Source organism: Heloderma suspectum, chromosome 5, assembly GCF_057233095.1.
Source record: "Heloderma suspectum isolate Gila_16-S chromosome 5, 16-S_ref, whole genome shotgun sequence".
Taxonomy (NCBI): Eukaryota; Metazoa; Chordata; class Lepidosauria; order Squamata; family Helodermatidae; genus Heloderma; species Heloderma suspectum.
This window is the reverse complement of record NC_139462.1, coordinates 193129016-193144611: the sequence shown is the minus strand read 5'-3', so window position 1 is coordinate 193144611 and position 15596 is coordinate 193129016. Positions and strand designations below refer to the sequence as shown.

The window sequence follows — 15596 nt, the reverse complement described above, 5'->3', positions numbered from 1 at the left end:
CATCTACTCCAAACAAAAGCAAGTCCTATTGAGTTAGTGGGTATAGGATTGCAGCCTGAGGCTTTTAGCCCCCCTCTGCCAATGTGGGTTATTGGTAAAGGGAGAGGTGCATATTTCTCCAGGTGCTCATGCTGGGAATGTGTGAGAATTTTACTGAAGTTTGTTTTTTTTATCAAAATTGATCAAAATTTGCAAAATTCTTCATATTCAGGATGGAAAGAACTTGAGATTTAAACATTTGAATGCAGGAGAAAGCGAAACTGATAGATTTGTCCATCCCGACCCCATGTTGAGTCTGTATGGATTAAAAACACACCCCCTCTGTGGTTAGGAAGCTAAGCTGATTGGAAATGGAAATTTTCAAGGGATAAGAAATGGAATGCTGCATTAAATTTGGAGGATGGCATTTATTTTTTAATACTCATAAATCCATGAGAACAGAATCCTGGTAAGATGGGCTACTGATAACTCAGTCTATTAATATTGCACAGCTTTTGTTTTGTGTAGCTTTGATTATATAACCACACATAATTTTATTTTTGGGTTACCTGCATTTCAGTTTTAAAAAGGGGGGAAAGAAAGGAAGAATTCGAGCTATTGAATTCAGAGAGCTTCGGCTATTGGGCGGTATAGAAATGAAATAAAGAAAGAATTGCTAAAATCATTCAGCAGTTGCTGAACCTTTAAATCCCCCTCCGTGTGCATAATGCGGCACGGCTCTAATGCTGTTGGGATTTATTGCTTTGTCTTGAATACAAAATGACCATTACTCTACTTTCCTAGATGTTTGACAAAAATAAATTGTCCATTAGCCTACTGCTGGTTACAGTTAGACATTTTGGAGGATGATTATTATGCACTCAATCCTCAGGGGGCAAGGTAAATTATTTGTGTATTTGAATCCAGTTCAATGCAATATTCACTCTGTGGGCTGGGTAGCTACTAGCTAGCTACTCCAACTGGTAGCAAAAGGCTTGGCTATTACAGTGTAATCCACGCACAACTTTGTACAGTAAAACGTCAATTATTCAGGTGGGGGGGATTCAATTTATTTCTGTAGCTTGGAGCCTGGATAACTGACAGATTGGGAGGTTACATAGACTGGAGTCCATAAATCCTCGGAGGGAGTAATCCCATGGCCACTAGTCAGTGGCTAGACGGTGGTAGGATATGTGGTTTTCTGGGAACTGACCTTCCCAGAGGTCGGTTCCCAGAGAACCAACCTTCCCCCCTTTCCGCGCTGCCTCGCAGGGGCCCCTCTTATCCTAAGAGGCCCCGCAATCCACAATCGGAAGAGGAGCATGGAAGGGCCGAAACGGGGCATTCTGGGGGGCGTTCTGGTGTGGGGAAGGTGGAAATGCTGGTACAACACATCCTGTGTGTTGTCCAGCAGCCTCCTCCCCTGCTCCGCCTTTCCATGGTTAGACAGCCGAAATCGGCTGTCTAGCCACAAATGCAGGGCAGGAGAAGTGCGGAGGGAACGATCCCCTCCGTGCTTCTCCTGCCTTGCACTGGATAGGTGGTTGCCTCCGAACTCGGAGGTGACTGCCCATCCCCATAGGATTGTGCCCTAAGTGTTCATCCTGAAAAGGAGCAGCAAGAGTTGAATTGTCACAGAAGGGACAGTACTGAGTATACAGAGCTGCGCTTTCCTTGCAGCAAAGACAGTGCTAGAGCAGTAGTCCCCCACCTTTTGTGGGACAGGGGGCACATTTGGAATTTTGATGGGCTGTTATGAGCACTCTCACAAAATGGCTACATTGGGAGGCGGTTGGCCATTCACGACATGATTCCCGTGGCCAGTTTCAAAATACTCATTTCCTAGAAAACAAACTGGTGAGGCTAAAATAAAAGTAGCTTGTCCAAGAGCATATACAAAGCAGAAGTGGGGTCTGAGTTCAAAAAACACAAAACCACTCTTTTGAACCCACAGCTTTCTGCACAGACTGATGAAGCTCAGAAAAAAATGACTTGGCCAAGAATGTCACATGGGGCCCAGAAGCATTCTTGGAAATAAAGGTGGTGCTGGAGGCTGGTGCCTCACGTTGCAGTGTGTTGTCCCCCCAGCTAACCCCCCCCAACCTAAAATAAAAATCTGGAGCCTGAAAGGCCCCAAGAGAGGTGTCCACTGGTGCCACATTGGAGACCCCAGTATTATGAGGGACAATGGTCTGCCAAAGGAAACAAGATGTGCCGAAAGGGACAGCAACAGGCATATAGGATCGTGCTTTCCTTGTAGCTAAGATGGTGTTGTAGGGGCAACAGTCTGCCAAAGGGGGGGGGAATCTTATGTGGAACTGGCACTAAGGACATCAGAGGACAAAGATCCTTTCTTCCTCTCTTGGCAGCATAGACCGCAGCAAGGAGTCTTCTTGGCTTAGTAGAGTACATGCTTTGCATGTATATGTTCCCAGGTTCAATTCCAGTATTTTTCTGGAGGTAGGGATCTCAGATAGACGGTCTGGGAAAGACCTTCTGTTGTCCAAGAAGCTCAGGTCAATGCATATGCCCTTAAGAGCTGAGGGACAGATTTTTATATTTACAAGAAGCCTGTGAGGTAGGTTGGGCTAAGAGAGTGGCCCAAAGGTCATCCACTGAGCCAAGTAGGAAATTGAACCCGGATCTCACCACTCCTAGCGCTGCAGTCTGATCATAACACCACACTGGCTCTCTGGTCTTTCAACAGAGGAGGTGAATCTGCATGTGTGAATCTGACCTCTTCCTTGCAATTAATGGGACCCATCCATTTGGCCATGGGAGCATATGCAGCATCTAGATCTGGGGCCAACTTACTAGAACACATGCTTTTGTGCAATCCTAGATAAGTCTACTCAAAAGTAAACCCTATCGACTTCAGTGGACATACTCCCAAGTAAGTGTATACGATTGCAGCCTTTGTCAGATACGTAAAGTGGAGTTAAAAGGTGGGATGTATTGCAAAATGGATTGCAAAAACAAGTTAATCAAGGGGAGAACGAAAGGTCACAGAATATATACCTATGTAATCTGCTGATGTGTAACATTAGGGAAAACCCCGAAACAATTACCTTTTCAGACCAACTTATTTTATTAATACCTTTTACAAGTTTACAGTGAAAATCATTTGCACTTGCACGTAGTGAGTTAGGATGCAATTTCACAAGCTCCTACATGGGTAAAATAATAGCTGGCACAGTTGCAAAGACAATTAGCACATGGAATTCTGGGGGAAAGAGCAGCAAAGGGTGAAAGTAGGTAACTGTTTCCCTACATAAGAACAGAAAAATGTGGCAAATACAAATAATTTTTAAAAGCATGTATAAATACATTCTATAGGAGATTTTGGTTGGTAACTTCAAAGAAAGTAAAGGAAAGAAATCCCAATTTTCAATCTTTTCTGAGATTGGAGCTTTTAAATAGATAGCTTCTCTGTCTAATGTTCTCCAGTGTAGCTGCCAAATAGGAATAAATGCATGACAAAGATCAACCCTGAAGCTTTAGAGCTAGCAAAGTGACACTGAAAAAATATAGCCATCACTTTAAAAAAAAAAAACCTTGAGCAGCTTATCCATTGCCTTAGAAAAAAATTACAGTCGTGTACATTCCTCGTCTATTGCCACTGTCAACTTTCTAATGAGAAACATTACAGTTACCTGTATTACCAACAATAAAAATCATGACCAAATGATATTTCTTAGACCCCAGTAAGGATTTGGATACCCCTTATAAAACCTGAACATGTCAAACTAGGTCTTGTCTTTTTAGTTTCATTCCTTACATTTCCTCCCAGTTCACTTAGGCGGTTCCAATTTGCCTGTCCCTTAAGACTGCCTTCCCCAACTTGGAACCCTCTTGATGTGTTGGATTACAAGCCCATCATCCCCAGCCAGCATGGTGGGGGTGATGGGAGTTGTATCTCAATGTATCTGGAAGACACCCAATTGCGGAAGGCTGAATTAAGCACTTCAGCCTCCTATAATGCAATGGATTGAGGACCTTACAAATACCTTTCAGTATTTGAAGAGGTGCGTGTAGACACCACCTTCAAATGGATACTTATTTGGATATCTGATCCGCTTTTCTTAACATCTTTGTATAATTACTAGAAAGCTGTATGTTCACATATATGCATTTTATATGTATTCATTATGAATATATACAGATCTATGTATAAATATAATTTTCCCTCTCTTTTTAATAGAATCATAGAATAGTAGGGTTGGAAGGGGCCTACAAGGCCATCGAGTCCAACCCCCTGCTCAATGCAGGAATTTTTCTTTTTTATAATTTTTTTCTGGTTGAAATTTCACAATCAAAAATTAATTTTTAAAAAAGAACTTCTTGGGATGTTCACAGCAAAAGTATTGATAGCCACAATGTTTATTTTTCTTTTTAAACGTTCTTGGGGAAAACAAGTTTGGCATTCTCCCTCTGATGGATTAGTCAAACACAATGGACAATGATCTATCTAAGAAAAAAAAAAAATCACCAAGTACCAAATTTCCTGCCTCATATTTGTAACGGTTAAGCCCTTGTCCCACAGTAGCAGAACAATGTCTGTACACTGTAAAAAATAGAACATTCTAACAAACCTAGTTTGATTTCAAGTCACAGTTTCCAAGCCTGAGAAAAGCCCAATATAAGTAAGAGCCAGAGATCTGCAGCTGCAGGAAACGCTGGCAGGGATACTGCTCCATGCAAGCTCTCCCCAGCTCTGCTGCAAAGCTTACCATTAGTGGTATCTTCTAGGGATATAGAAGTTGCCTTATATTGGGTCGGACCATGGGCCCATCTAGCCCAGTATTGTCGACACTGACTGGCAGCTGCTCTCCAGGGTTTCAGGCAGGATTTTTTCCTAACCCTACCTAGACATGCTGGGGATTGAACCGGGGACTTTCTGCATTCAAAGCAGGTGCTCTGCCACTGAGCTATGGCTCCTCCCCTTCAGTCTCTTCAGTTTCTGCCAGACTGAACCATATCATGGGAAACCAGGAAGCTGCCGTCTACTCAGTCAGGTGATTTACCATTTAGCTCAGGATTGTCTACTCTGAGTAGTAAAGGAGTTCCAGGCTGACAGACAGAGGATGTCTCCTAACCCCTGCCACTGGATCCCTTTCACTGGAGATTGAACCTGGGGCCTGTAAACAAAGCCCGCTTAGCTACAGTCCCTCCCTACGAATGGGGGGGTGGGGGGCAAGACAATCAAGATTTAGTGCTCCAGGAACACCAATAACATTCAAGTGGTAGAAAAAGATGCATCTGAACAACAGTGTGTGTTGGACCCACGCTTCTTGGTTCAGAGAAGCCCAGGTGTAGGTTATGGGCTTATCTTTCCCAGCAGAGCAGCCTGTTACGCACATGGGACCCATTCCACGAGGGTGAGCTATATACAGATTGCTCTTGCTAGGTCATGGTAACTGTGACTTGCTACATTTTTTTTTAAAAAACTGATCATACAGTAAAATTACTGTAGCTACGTATAATAACTACAACAAGAATAAATTAAGGGTGCAATCCGATGCATGTTTAGACAGAAAAAAGTCCTAAAACTCCCAGACATACTGGCTGGGGCATGTTTGGAATTGTAGAACCTTGTCTGTCTAAACATGCACAGGACTGCACCCTAATGTTTCCAGTAAGTTAAAATTGTGCATCTTGTTTAGGGTCGTCTTCCGATTTAAGAAACTATGTGTTGGGGTTTTTTGGTCTCCTTCTCCCTGCTAAGAAAAGAAAAGAAACTGAATCACAATCAGGGGGAACTTGTTCACTTCATACAATTATGGTGGCAGAAAGAGCAGCTGTAAAAAGAATGCAAAGCTCCAGCCCATGAAACCCCACCCACTAGCTACCTTTGTTCACACAAGCATGTTCATCACTTCATAACTGGCACACCAAATGGTGAATTGTATGTGTGAATGAAGCATCAAAGATCAAGTGCCATAGATAGAACTTTTCATATCACCTCAAAATGCAACCCTTTTTGGCTGAATCACTTTGCACACTCAGCTGCAAGTTATCGGGGCTTTGGTTGCATTTTTACTACTTATAGCCAGGTGTTGGATCTCAAGGTGACTTACACAGTAAAATAAAAGTGGGTTGGATCCAGATATAGCCATGTGCAACTGGGCTGGTGGAATGGGACTTCCCTGCCCACTCCTCTCTGTGGCACCCCCTCCAAACTCCTGTGTTACACAGAAGGCTGGGGGTCCCTGTAGACTGGAGTGGGCTGCAGTGAAGACAGGGAGGGGGATCCACCAAAATTGGGTAGAGGCACTTTCCATTTTGTGCATGGATGGCAGATCCTGGATCCAAAGCAGTGTATGCAGAATTGGGATGTGTCATCACAGAGAATCTGGATCAATTTGTCATTTGATCGATTTTTAAAAAATGTTTGCATCTATAAAGAACTTAAAGTGGCACTTTAGCCTCCCAATAATCTTGTATGGTTGGGCAAGAATTTAAACTCAGCACCCCACATCCATGACATTAGGGGCAAGACTGAGACCAATGTTTTTCTTGAACATATAGCTTCAACGTTGTCCTAGAAAGTGCCTGATTTTCAAGAAACCTATAATAACTGTTTCCTTCCAATGTGCGCCTTTATGCTTCATGCTCTGCTCTTTTTCATAAATTGTGTTCCCCCGAACAAACAGCATGCTCCAAGGTTTTCATAATAAGAGCATGTTGTAAGGAAATAAAATCTAGTATGCGGAGGTGTGCTTAGCGTACTAAATGTCTGATTAGGCTAGTGTGTACAGAAATCCACTGAAAGGATTCTGTTAGCAGGTGAGCCTGCCCTATAACTCATTTCCCCTTCTTTCATGATTCAGTTTCCTGTGTGATTTGAACATCTGCATAGTTCTACATTCCTGACCTTCCACTAGGGCACCACACACAGACCGCTTGGGAAGGGTGGCTAGGCAAACAGCCTCTCATCTTTCCCAACCCCTGTCAAGAGGTATCTAGTCAAACCACTCATCCTCACCTCCCACCTAGAGAGCCAATGGGGCAAGAGCTGACCCAGCCAGCCGAGGGTGACAGAACTTGTAGTCCAACACATCTGAAGGGTGCCAGGTTGGGAAAGGCTGGGGTAATGAAAACAGGGCTATCTCAAGACATTTTGCTACGTGTGATGGGAGCAGCAACTCCCCCCACCTCTCAGTCAACATGCATAGTACCCAAGGCCAATTAAGTTATTTTGGCACCTGAGGCAGAAAATTGCAGAAGTGTCTCTCCTCATCCCTGGCAGTGGGTTGGATCCCAGACTTAGTCATACTTAGAGTACCGACTGAAACCAATTGGACTGAAGGTAGGAATGTTAGGATCCAACCTAACAATAACAAATTCCTAAAAACAACTGGCTGCCTTTCCATGACACGAACTATCGGCTGCGTGAGGCAGCTGCCTCATGTAACCTAATGTGAGGGCTGGCCCTGATAGAAAAGTGTCTTTATCTACTCTGTGGGACCAAGACAACAACTCTGTGCATGTGTGTCTGTGCGTGTGCAGATGTGACTTAAGCACCTGGGCAAGATGCTTCGAGTGGGTGGTTGCAGGACAACTCCAGGCACTCTTAAATGAAACGGATTATCTAGATCCATTTCAATCGGGCTTCAGGCCTGGTTTTGGAATGGAAACTGCCTTGGTCGCCCTGTGGGATGACCTCTGCTGGGAGAGGGACAGGGGGAGTGCGAACCTGTTGATTCTCCTGGACCTCTCAGTGGCTTTCGATTCTATCGACCATGGTGTCCTTCTGGACAGGTTGCCTGGGCTAGGAGTTGGAGGCACTGCACTGCCGTGGTTCTGCTCCTACTTGGATGGCTGAATCTAGAAGGTGGTGCTGGGGGACTATTGCCCTGCGCCTTGGCAATTATGCCATGGGGTTCCACAGGGCTCTATTTTTTCCCCTATGCTACTCAACATCTACATGAAACTGCTGGGGGAGATTATACAGAGGTGGGGCTGAGGTGCCGTCAATATGCAGATGACACCCAGCTCTACCTCTCTTTCTCATCAAAACCAGGTGAGGCAGTGGCTGTTCTGAATCAGTGCCTGGGCACGCTAATAGACTGGATGAGGGCCAATAAACTGAAACTCAATCCAGACAAGACGGAGGTACTGTTAGTGGGTGGTTCGTCTGCCCGGCTAGGTGATGTTCAACCTGTTCTGGAGGGGGTTGCACTCCCCCTATGGGATCAGGCTCATAGTTTGGGGGTGCTCTTGGACCCAGAATGGTCACTTGAGGCACAGGTGAACTCAGTGGCACGGAACACTTTTTTATTAGGGGTGTACGAAAGTCACTTACCTTTTCAAAGGGTGACATTTACGGTGGGGGGGGAGCCACTCCGTCCCTCCCCCTGAAATTCTCTCTGGCCAGCTCCGCTCTGCAGAGATTCCACAGAGCCGCCGGCCAGGGCCACCCGCAGCCAGACATCCGTCCGCAGGGCAGCCTGCAGGGACGCAAATGGCGGCTGCCGTAGCCGCCGCCATTTGCGTCCCTGTATTCTGCCATGATAGGCTACGTAAATATTTATGTAGCCTATCACAGCAAAAAAACACAAAACAGCGAACGCAAATGGCGGCGGCTCTGGAAGCCGCCATTTGCGTTCCCCCTTTTTTTTCCCGTGATAGGCTACGTAAATACTTACGCAGCCTATCATGGCTACAGTGATGAAGCGAATGGCGGCCGTGGACGCAGCCATCATTTGCAAGTCAGCGCGAACAGCAGCAGGTAGGTGTCCCATTTCGCGCACCTTTTGCAGGGTGGGGGGGCAGCGGGGCTTCATTCCGCCACGGATTTCGGGGGGCTGAATACACTGGCATTCGGCCTCACCAAGATCCGTGGCGGAATTCTCTGACATCCCTACTTTTTATCAGCTTAGGCTGGTATACCAACTATGCCCTTATCTGGACAGATAGCCTAGCTACAGTTATCCATGCTCTCATCTGGATTACTGTAATGCATTATATGTGGGGCTGCCTTTGAAAATGGTCTGGAAACTTCAGCTGGTCCAAAATAGGGCAGCAAGATTGTTAACAGGGACTGGCCAATGAGATCACATTACACCAGTTCTTTTCCAGCTGCACTGGCTGCCAGTCCATTTCTGGGCCTGATTCAAAGTGCTGGTATTAACATTCAAAGCCCTAAACGGCTTGGGGACAGGATATTTGAAGAATTGCCTCCTCCCATATGTGCCTGCCCAGACCCTAAGGTCATCCTCAGCAGCCCTTCTCTGTGAGCCCCTGCCAAAGGAAGTGAAACTGGCGGCTACCAGGAAGAGGGCCTTTTCTGCAGTGGCACCCCGGCTGTGGAATGAGCTCCCTAGAGAGGATCGCCTGGCGCCTACGTTGTACTCCTTCTGGTGCCAGGTGAAGACCTTTTTATTTTCCCAGTATTTTAGCATTTTAGTTTCCTAGTCTTTTACCTTTGGTGTTTTAAATCTGCATTTTAAGTCTCTGCATTGCTGCTAGGTTTTATTCTAGTTGTACTGTTATATTGTGTTTTTAAGCTTTCATATTTTATATTGTTTTGCTGCACTTTGTGTTTTTAAGTTTTGGGAACTGCCCAGAGAGCTTTGGCTATTGGGTGGTATAGAAATGAAATAAATAAATAAATAATAAATAGAGAACGCTTTTGATAATCCAGACTTATTAGTACAGGTCTTATGTATGAACCTTCATAAATGGGCTAACACGCTACACATGTGTCACTCACAGCAAGGGAAGAGAACCCTACCTTTCCTGCAGGCCTTCATACAGGATTTCTCATCAACAAAATTGTTGTTGTTTCCACCACATGCAGTATAGCTGAATTTCTCACATTTTCTTGTGTTTGCATTGTAGTAAAAGCGAGGTACCGAAGCAGAACAGGTTCCTACATCTTTGGGACTATAGCAAAATAAGGGACCACCTTAAAAAAAAGAAAAAGAAAAAAGGAGTAAATGTACACTATTAGCATACACCAGTTTTTAAAGTGTGTATCGTAGTGACGTTATCATGCCCCGGCTAGAAGACTCCTCCTTAGAGGAAGAGCTGGAGGACTGGGAACCACCTGCCATCAGCAATATCCAGGATCTGCCAGTAGAACAAGAGGAGCCTGGGCCCTCAGGGATGACTACCATGAGAATATCACCTGCGGAGGACAAGGACTCTGCCTCAGAAGTGGAGGCAGGGAAACTCCTAAGCCCTCAGGAGAGACACCGCCTGAAAAGACAAGAACTCAGAAGGAGTGCTAGACTGAACCAGAGGCCTTCTTGTGAGAAAAGGTCTACTTGCACATAGGAGGCTTGCTCACAAGGAGGACCTTTTCAGCTGAGTCACTAATAGCTCACAGCTGAAGCTTGGGTGTGACTCTGATAGCCTCTGCATAAAAAACAGCAGTGTAAGACTGGGAAAGATACTGGAAACAATGTTGACCAGACCTTCCTGGATCTAGTTCACCATCCTGGTGTGAGCACCTCTGGACTGAACTGGGATGTAATTACATGGGATGCAGTCCAGGCCCCTGGAAGTGACATTGCCTCCTCAACCTTGAACTTGGACCCACTACCAGCCAGAAACCTAGATCCGTCTTTGCAGAATGCAAGCTTCAGGTTAATTTCATAGTACATCTATGGTAAGCCACATGCCGACCTGGCATGGGTATGTAGGGAGGTGGTGCCCTCTCAAATTCGACAGCCCTTTGTGTAGTATTAAGATTGTAATTACGTCTCAGTGGCAGGCAGGTGTCCAGGCAATCTTCCTTCTTAAAAAACCGGTTTATGTTTCCCCCACATCCTCCGTAGTCAAATTTCTCACACTTCATTGATGTCAGGTTGAAGAAAAATCTTGGTAGTATAGCTCTACAGATTCCTTCCTCAGCTTCCAATCTGCATGCTAGAGACACTCCTAAAGTGAAGAACAGCAGCAATAATCAAAGCCACCATAAGTTAAATCATTGCTGTAAGTTATTTTGTCCTGTCATGCAGAGTGACCTTCCCTGGTCCCTGAGGGGGCATACTGGCTATCAATGGGCACTTAGTCACTAGTGCAGTGGAGGCTGGTGGCTCGAATGTCTGTGGGGCAGTGAATCACCTTGGATAGCTCCTTTAGAGTTCTGACTGAAACCTGGAGCAGCTTCACCACCTCACTGACATCAGAGCCACCAGCCTCAACTGTACTAGCAGCTTGTCCCTTCTAACTGCACCCCACTGCTGGAAGCAACCTGTGTATAGTCACTTTAGAATCATGGAGTTGGAGGGATTGTTCCGTAGACCACCTAGTCCTCTGCTCAATGCAGGAAATCTAGAAAAACCACGGCAGCCTCTGTTCGAAGACCTCCAATGAGGGAGACAGCCCACCACCCCTTTCAGTAAATGGTTCCATTGTCGAACTGCTCTTACTGTCAAGATGTTTCTCCTGGTGTTCAGCTTGAGATCTACCTTCATGTAACTGAAACTAGGGGTGGGGAGAAGGTAGATCTCCAGATCTTTGGGATTTCCAGCTCTCAAAAGCCCCTGCCAAGATGACCAATGGTCAGGAATGCTGGGAGCAGAGAAAGAGGTCTCAGCCTAGTCGTTTCTCTGCGGTGCTCATTTTCTGTACACAAGGGAAGAGGATTGCTGAACATGGCGAGTTGCCATTTGAAATTGTACAGCCCATCTACCAACTCAGGGCTCCCTGAAGTCCTTCTACTGGAAAGCAAAGACATTTTTATTCAGACAAGCCTTTGGCATTTAAGCTGGCTTGCTGTTGAAGAGGGTTCAAGCTGGGTGTTATTTCTTTTACTGATATGTTCCATTTTTTAATCTGCTTTTATGTTTTAATTGTATTTCTTTGGGGGGATGTTTCCTGAATTTTACTGTTGTTAGTTTTGCTGAGTGCCATTTCTGGCAGAAAGGTGGAATGTAAATGTAATCTTTTTCTTTTTAAGCTGTTCAGGTAGTCTTTGTCACAACAATGTGTGGTAAAGGATTCTATGGGTAGAAAAGGCACTGTGAAGAATCACTTCCTTTTGTTGGTTTTAAGCGTTCCATTTCACCTGTATTGCTTTCCTGCCCCCAAAACTTCCTCTCCTAAGTTGGAGTGTCTTATTTTGACTGTCCTGCCCTCTTCCAGTCCAGCCTGAAATTCCCAAATGTTGGAACTGCTTTGTGGCCTTCTTTCCTTTTCTTTTTGCCTTTAGCTGGATTCACACATACAACAAAATGGGGTCCTGAGGAGGTAGGATGGGCTGTACAATTTCAAACTGTGATGCATATCTTTCTGCACTTGGGGGAAAAAGCAACCCTGCATATAGAAAGCTAGCACAGCAGGGAAAACGCTAGGTTGGAACCTCTCTCTCTCTCTGTGTGTGACTGGGTAGTGTTCTTCTAAGAATTCTTTTTTATTGGGGAAATACTATAAATGTGACATGCTCACAATCATCAGAAGTGGCTGTTCTACTACTGTAGGATTCCAACCATCTCATCCTATTATGCAGATGTTTTGCCCAGTCAGTCAGACTGGGCAAAGGTGTGGTACATTAGCTGTGTCCCTACCATAAATCCAAGACAGGAACTGATTTCTCAGCCGTCTACTGCATATAGGAGACATACCACACTATTGGGCCATACCCACTTTATAAAGGTTAAAGAGGTACTAGGAAATCCCATAATTGTTTAAATGAAAACAGGAAAAGATGCCAGAGAGACTATTTCTTCCTGATGAGAGAAGAAAATAATAGTTCTGAAGAGTTGAATGATCAGGTCTGAGCAGCCCATTTAAGATATAGAATCATAGGGTTGGAGGGGGCCTACAAGACCATCGAGTCCAACCCGCTGCTCAGTGCAGGAAGCCTGATTCCCAGGCGGTCTCCCATCCAAGTATTAACCAGGGCTGACACTGCTTAGCTTCCGAGATCAGATGAGATATAAACAAGGTTGGTGTCAGGACTAGACACTGTTGGGCATCTGCCAGGGCACATACCCCTGCAGGGGATTGAGTATCGACCCCCAGAACCTCCCAACCCTGCTGCTCCTCTTTGCTGTCGGTGGAGACTGGTGGCTCCAATGTTGGTGGGGCAGTGCACCTGCTCTGGGTGTCAGTCAGAACCAGTGAAAACTCTAAAGGAGCTATCCAAGGTGCGGAAGCCTGGAGTGGATTCACTGTCCCACTGACATTGGAGCCACCAGCCTCCACTGCTGTCACTACCTGTTCATTCGCTTTCTCTGAGCATGCAAGGAGGGACAAGAGGGAGAATGTAAGAGCAGCTTTCTTCAGTGGTACAAATTGAGTCCAGAGGCAGAAGGCAGCAGGGCAGAAGCAGAGAGGGCAACTTGCCCAAATACCCCCCCAACCCCAAATCCTGGAGCCAATATTGCACATAAACTTTGTAAAAGCAAAGAAATGGATTTCGAACAGCACGATCCTATATCCATCTACTCAGAAGTGAGCAATGGCGTAGTGGTAAATTTGGAGTGCAGCAGCTCATTGTGACAGTCTCCAAAGGCAGTCCAAAAATGTCAGGTAGCGGTGTCAACCCCTATCAACAAACCAGTTCTAGGAGTTTTCATCTCCACCAGGAGCATGTCTTTGGTAAAGCGAATAGGGCTTAATTGCCCATTCCAGACCAAGTCATGTCAAATACTTTGCATTCCAACATGGAACAATATAGTGTTGCTTGGAAAATTCATTCCCCTCACAGCTACAGTGAGGATCGCAGCTAAGCTCAGGGGGAACAGGGAATTCTGAGGGGGGTGGTACATGACATCAGAGTCCCTGCTAATGAAAAAGTGCCAGGGCTGCGTCCCTGTGAGCCCTGCCTCCACTTCACCAATGGAAGTGAGTCCCATGAGTTCAGTCCCAGGTTAAGTACATACAGTACTGCAACCTAAATTTAGATCTACGCTTATTATACATCGACCCAAACCAGCAGCTATTTCGATGGGAGTGATGAAAACAGGACAGCTTGTTTCAATGGTAGAAGCTTAGCAGGACAAGAATCTACTTGATTCCACAATTCAGTTTTAGGATCTGAATATTTCGTTATAGCAATGACTTACTCTTGATGTTGCTGCACTTATCTCGACAAGCTTGAAGGCTTAAAAAGTTGTTGGCATTCCCCTTGCAGCCACGATAGGCAAACTCTTGGCAAGCCTGAGTGATTCTATCATAGTACCACCTGGGAATATAGTCATGGCAATCTCCTACCTGTAGCGGCTGCAGGCAAATGTGTGTGCCATCTGCAAGAAAGGGGGGGGGGGAGAGAAAAATGAGAGGAGCTTTCAGTACAAATCCAAAGAACAAAGAAAGTCATGTGCAGCAAAGAAATCCATGGGTTGTAAACAGAGCCTATTTCAACAGCAGGGGTTTTGTGGCAATGAAGCATAGACACTTGGCCACAAAGCAAAAGACAGCAACATATTATGAAGGAAAAGAGTATCACCTCCCAACCTACAGGAAAGAATAATGTGCTCTCCATTCCAGTTCTTATATCCTATTCCAAAACATTTCTAGAAGAAAGTACGTCTCACTGATTTCAATTAATCATACCTCACTATTGTTCAAGTATTGCACTTTAGGGTATTATTCTTAATCTACTCCCCCCTTTTAGAACTAAGCACTTTACCTAATTATCAGCACTCACCCCTGAACATCACTAATAAAAGGAAAGATAGACAAGATGGTGCCACCACACACAAGAGAGAAGTATCCCCAAGTCTGCAAAGGAGAAAATGAAAACAGGGGCGGGGGAGGAGATCTCAGGGGACAAAACCCCTCCAAACTAAACAAACCCTCCAATACAACCTGCTCGGTGGCTGTGGAATGCTGCGTGTCAGGGGGGTTAGGTGGAAGAAAATGGAATAGAATATCCTGAAACAGGCATTGCTGTCTGGAACCCTGACCAAGAGCACTGCACGCCACAACATTTTGTTGCAGGCCCACTTGCATTTCTGAATCCTTTAATTTCGGGGGTGGGGGTGGTTTCTTGTTTACCATGTCTCGTATTTAACTACCATGGAAGTCCCTTCTTTCAGGCTGCAATCGTATACATCTTTCCCTGGGAATGAGTCCTATTGAACTAACTGGGATTTACTTCTGAGCAAGCGTGCACAGGATCGCACTGTAAATCTTCCATATTTAGGGGGAAATTATATACAATACGGCCCTCGTGGATTTAACGAAGCACAAGCACTTTTGCCAGCCAAATACACCCCAGGACAACGGAAGACACCCCATCCTCGCCCGTGTCCTAGTTACGAGATGGACAGAAACGGCGCGTGGAGGGGCTGCCGGCGGCGAGACGGGGGCGCAGCCGCGCGGGGCAAACGGCGGATTTAGCGAGCGAGAACGGTCTCCGCGGGGCCACCAGCCAAGAGCCGACGCCCCCGCAGCAGCAGCGGCGGCGGCCCCCGCAAGGAGACGGCGAAAGGCCGCCCCGAACCGATTACCTTCCGCCGGGCTCTTCTTGGCACCGCCGCGCTCCAAAAGCGCCCAGAGCGAGGCGGCCAGCAAAAAGCGCCACGAACGTCCGGAAGGCCGCCGGTCCATGGCACGTGGTCGAGGCAGGCGAAGGCGGCCGAGGGTCGGCAGAGGGCGCGGGGCTTGCGGCGCTCCCTCGCCCCATCGCGGCGCCTTTATAGGGCCCACGAACGCGC

General features: G+C 46.0%; 1 protein-coding gene across 2 annotated transcripts; it reads right to left on the bottom strand.

The window, feature by feature from the left end:
- Nucleotides 1–3046: 3046 nt before the first annotated feature.
- On the bottom strand, nt 3047–15554 carry TFPI2 (tissue factor pathway inhibitor 2). 2 transcript variants are annotated; one of them, XM_084858808.1, is made up of 5 exons: nt 15390–15554; nt 14001–14180; nt 10687–10866; nt 9716–9889; nt 3047–5699 (listed from the first exon to the last, which is right to left on the bottom strand). In XM_084858808.1, exons 1-5 carry the CDS (start codon nt 15487–15489, stop codon nt 5665–5667), a joined length of 669 nt encoding a protein of 222 aa, XP_084714934.1. In that variant the 5' UTR covers nt 15490–15554; the 3' UTR covers nt 3047–5664. The 2 variants fall into 2 exon arrangements, with proteins under 2 accessions (XP_084714934.1, XP_084714933.1); XM_084858807.1 differs by having other exon boundaries at nt 3053–3202.
- Between the last annotated feature and the right edge of the window lie 42 nt (nt 15555–15596).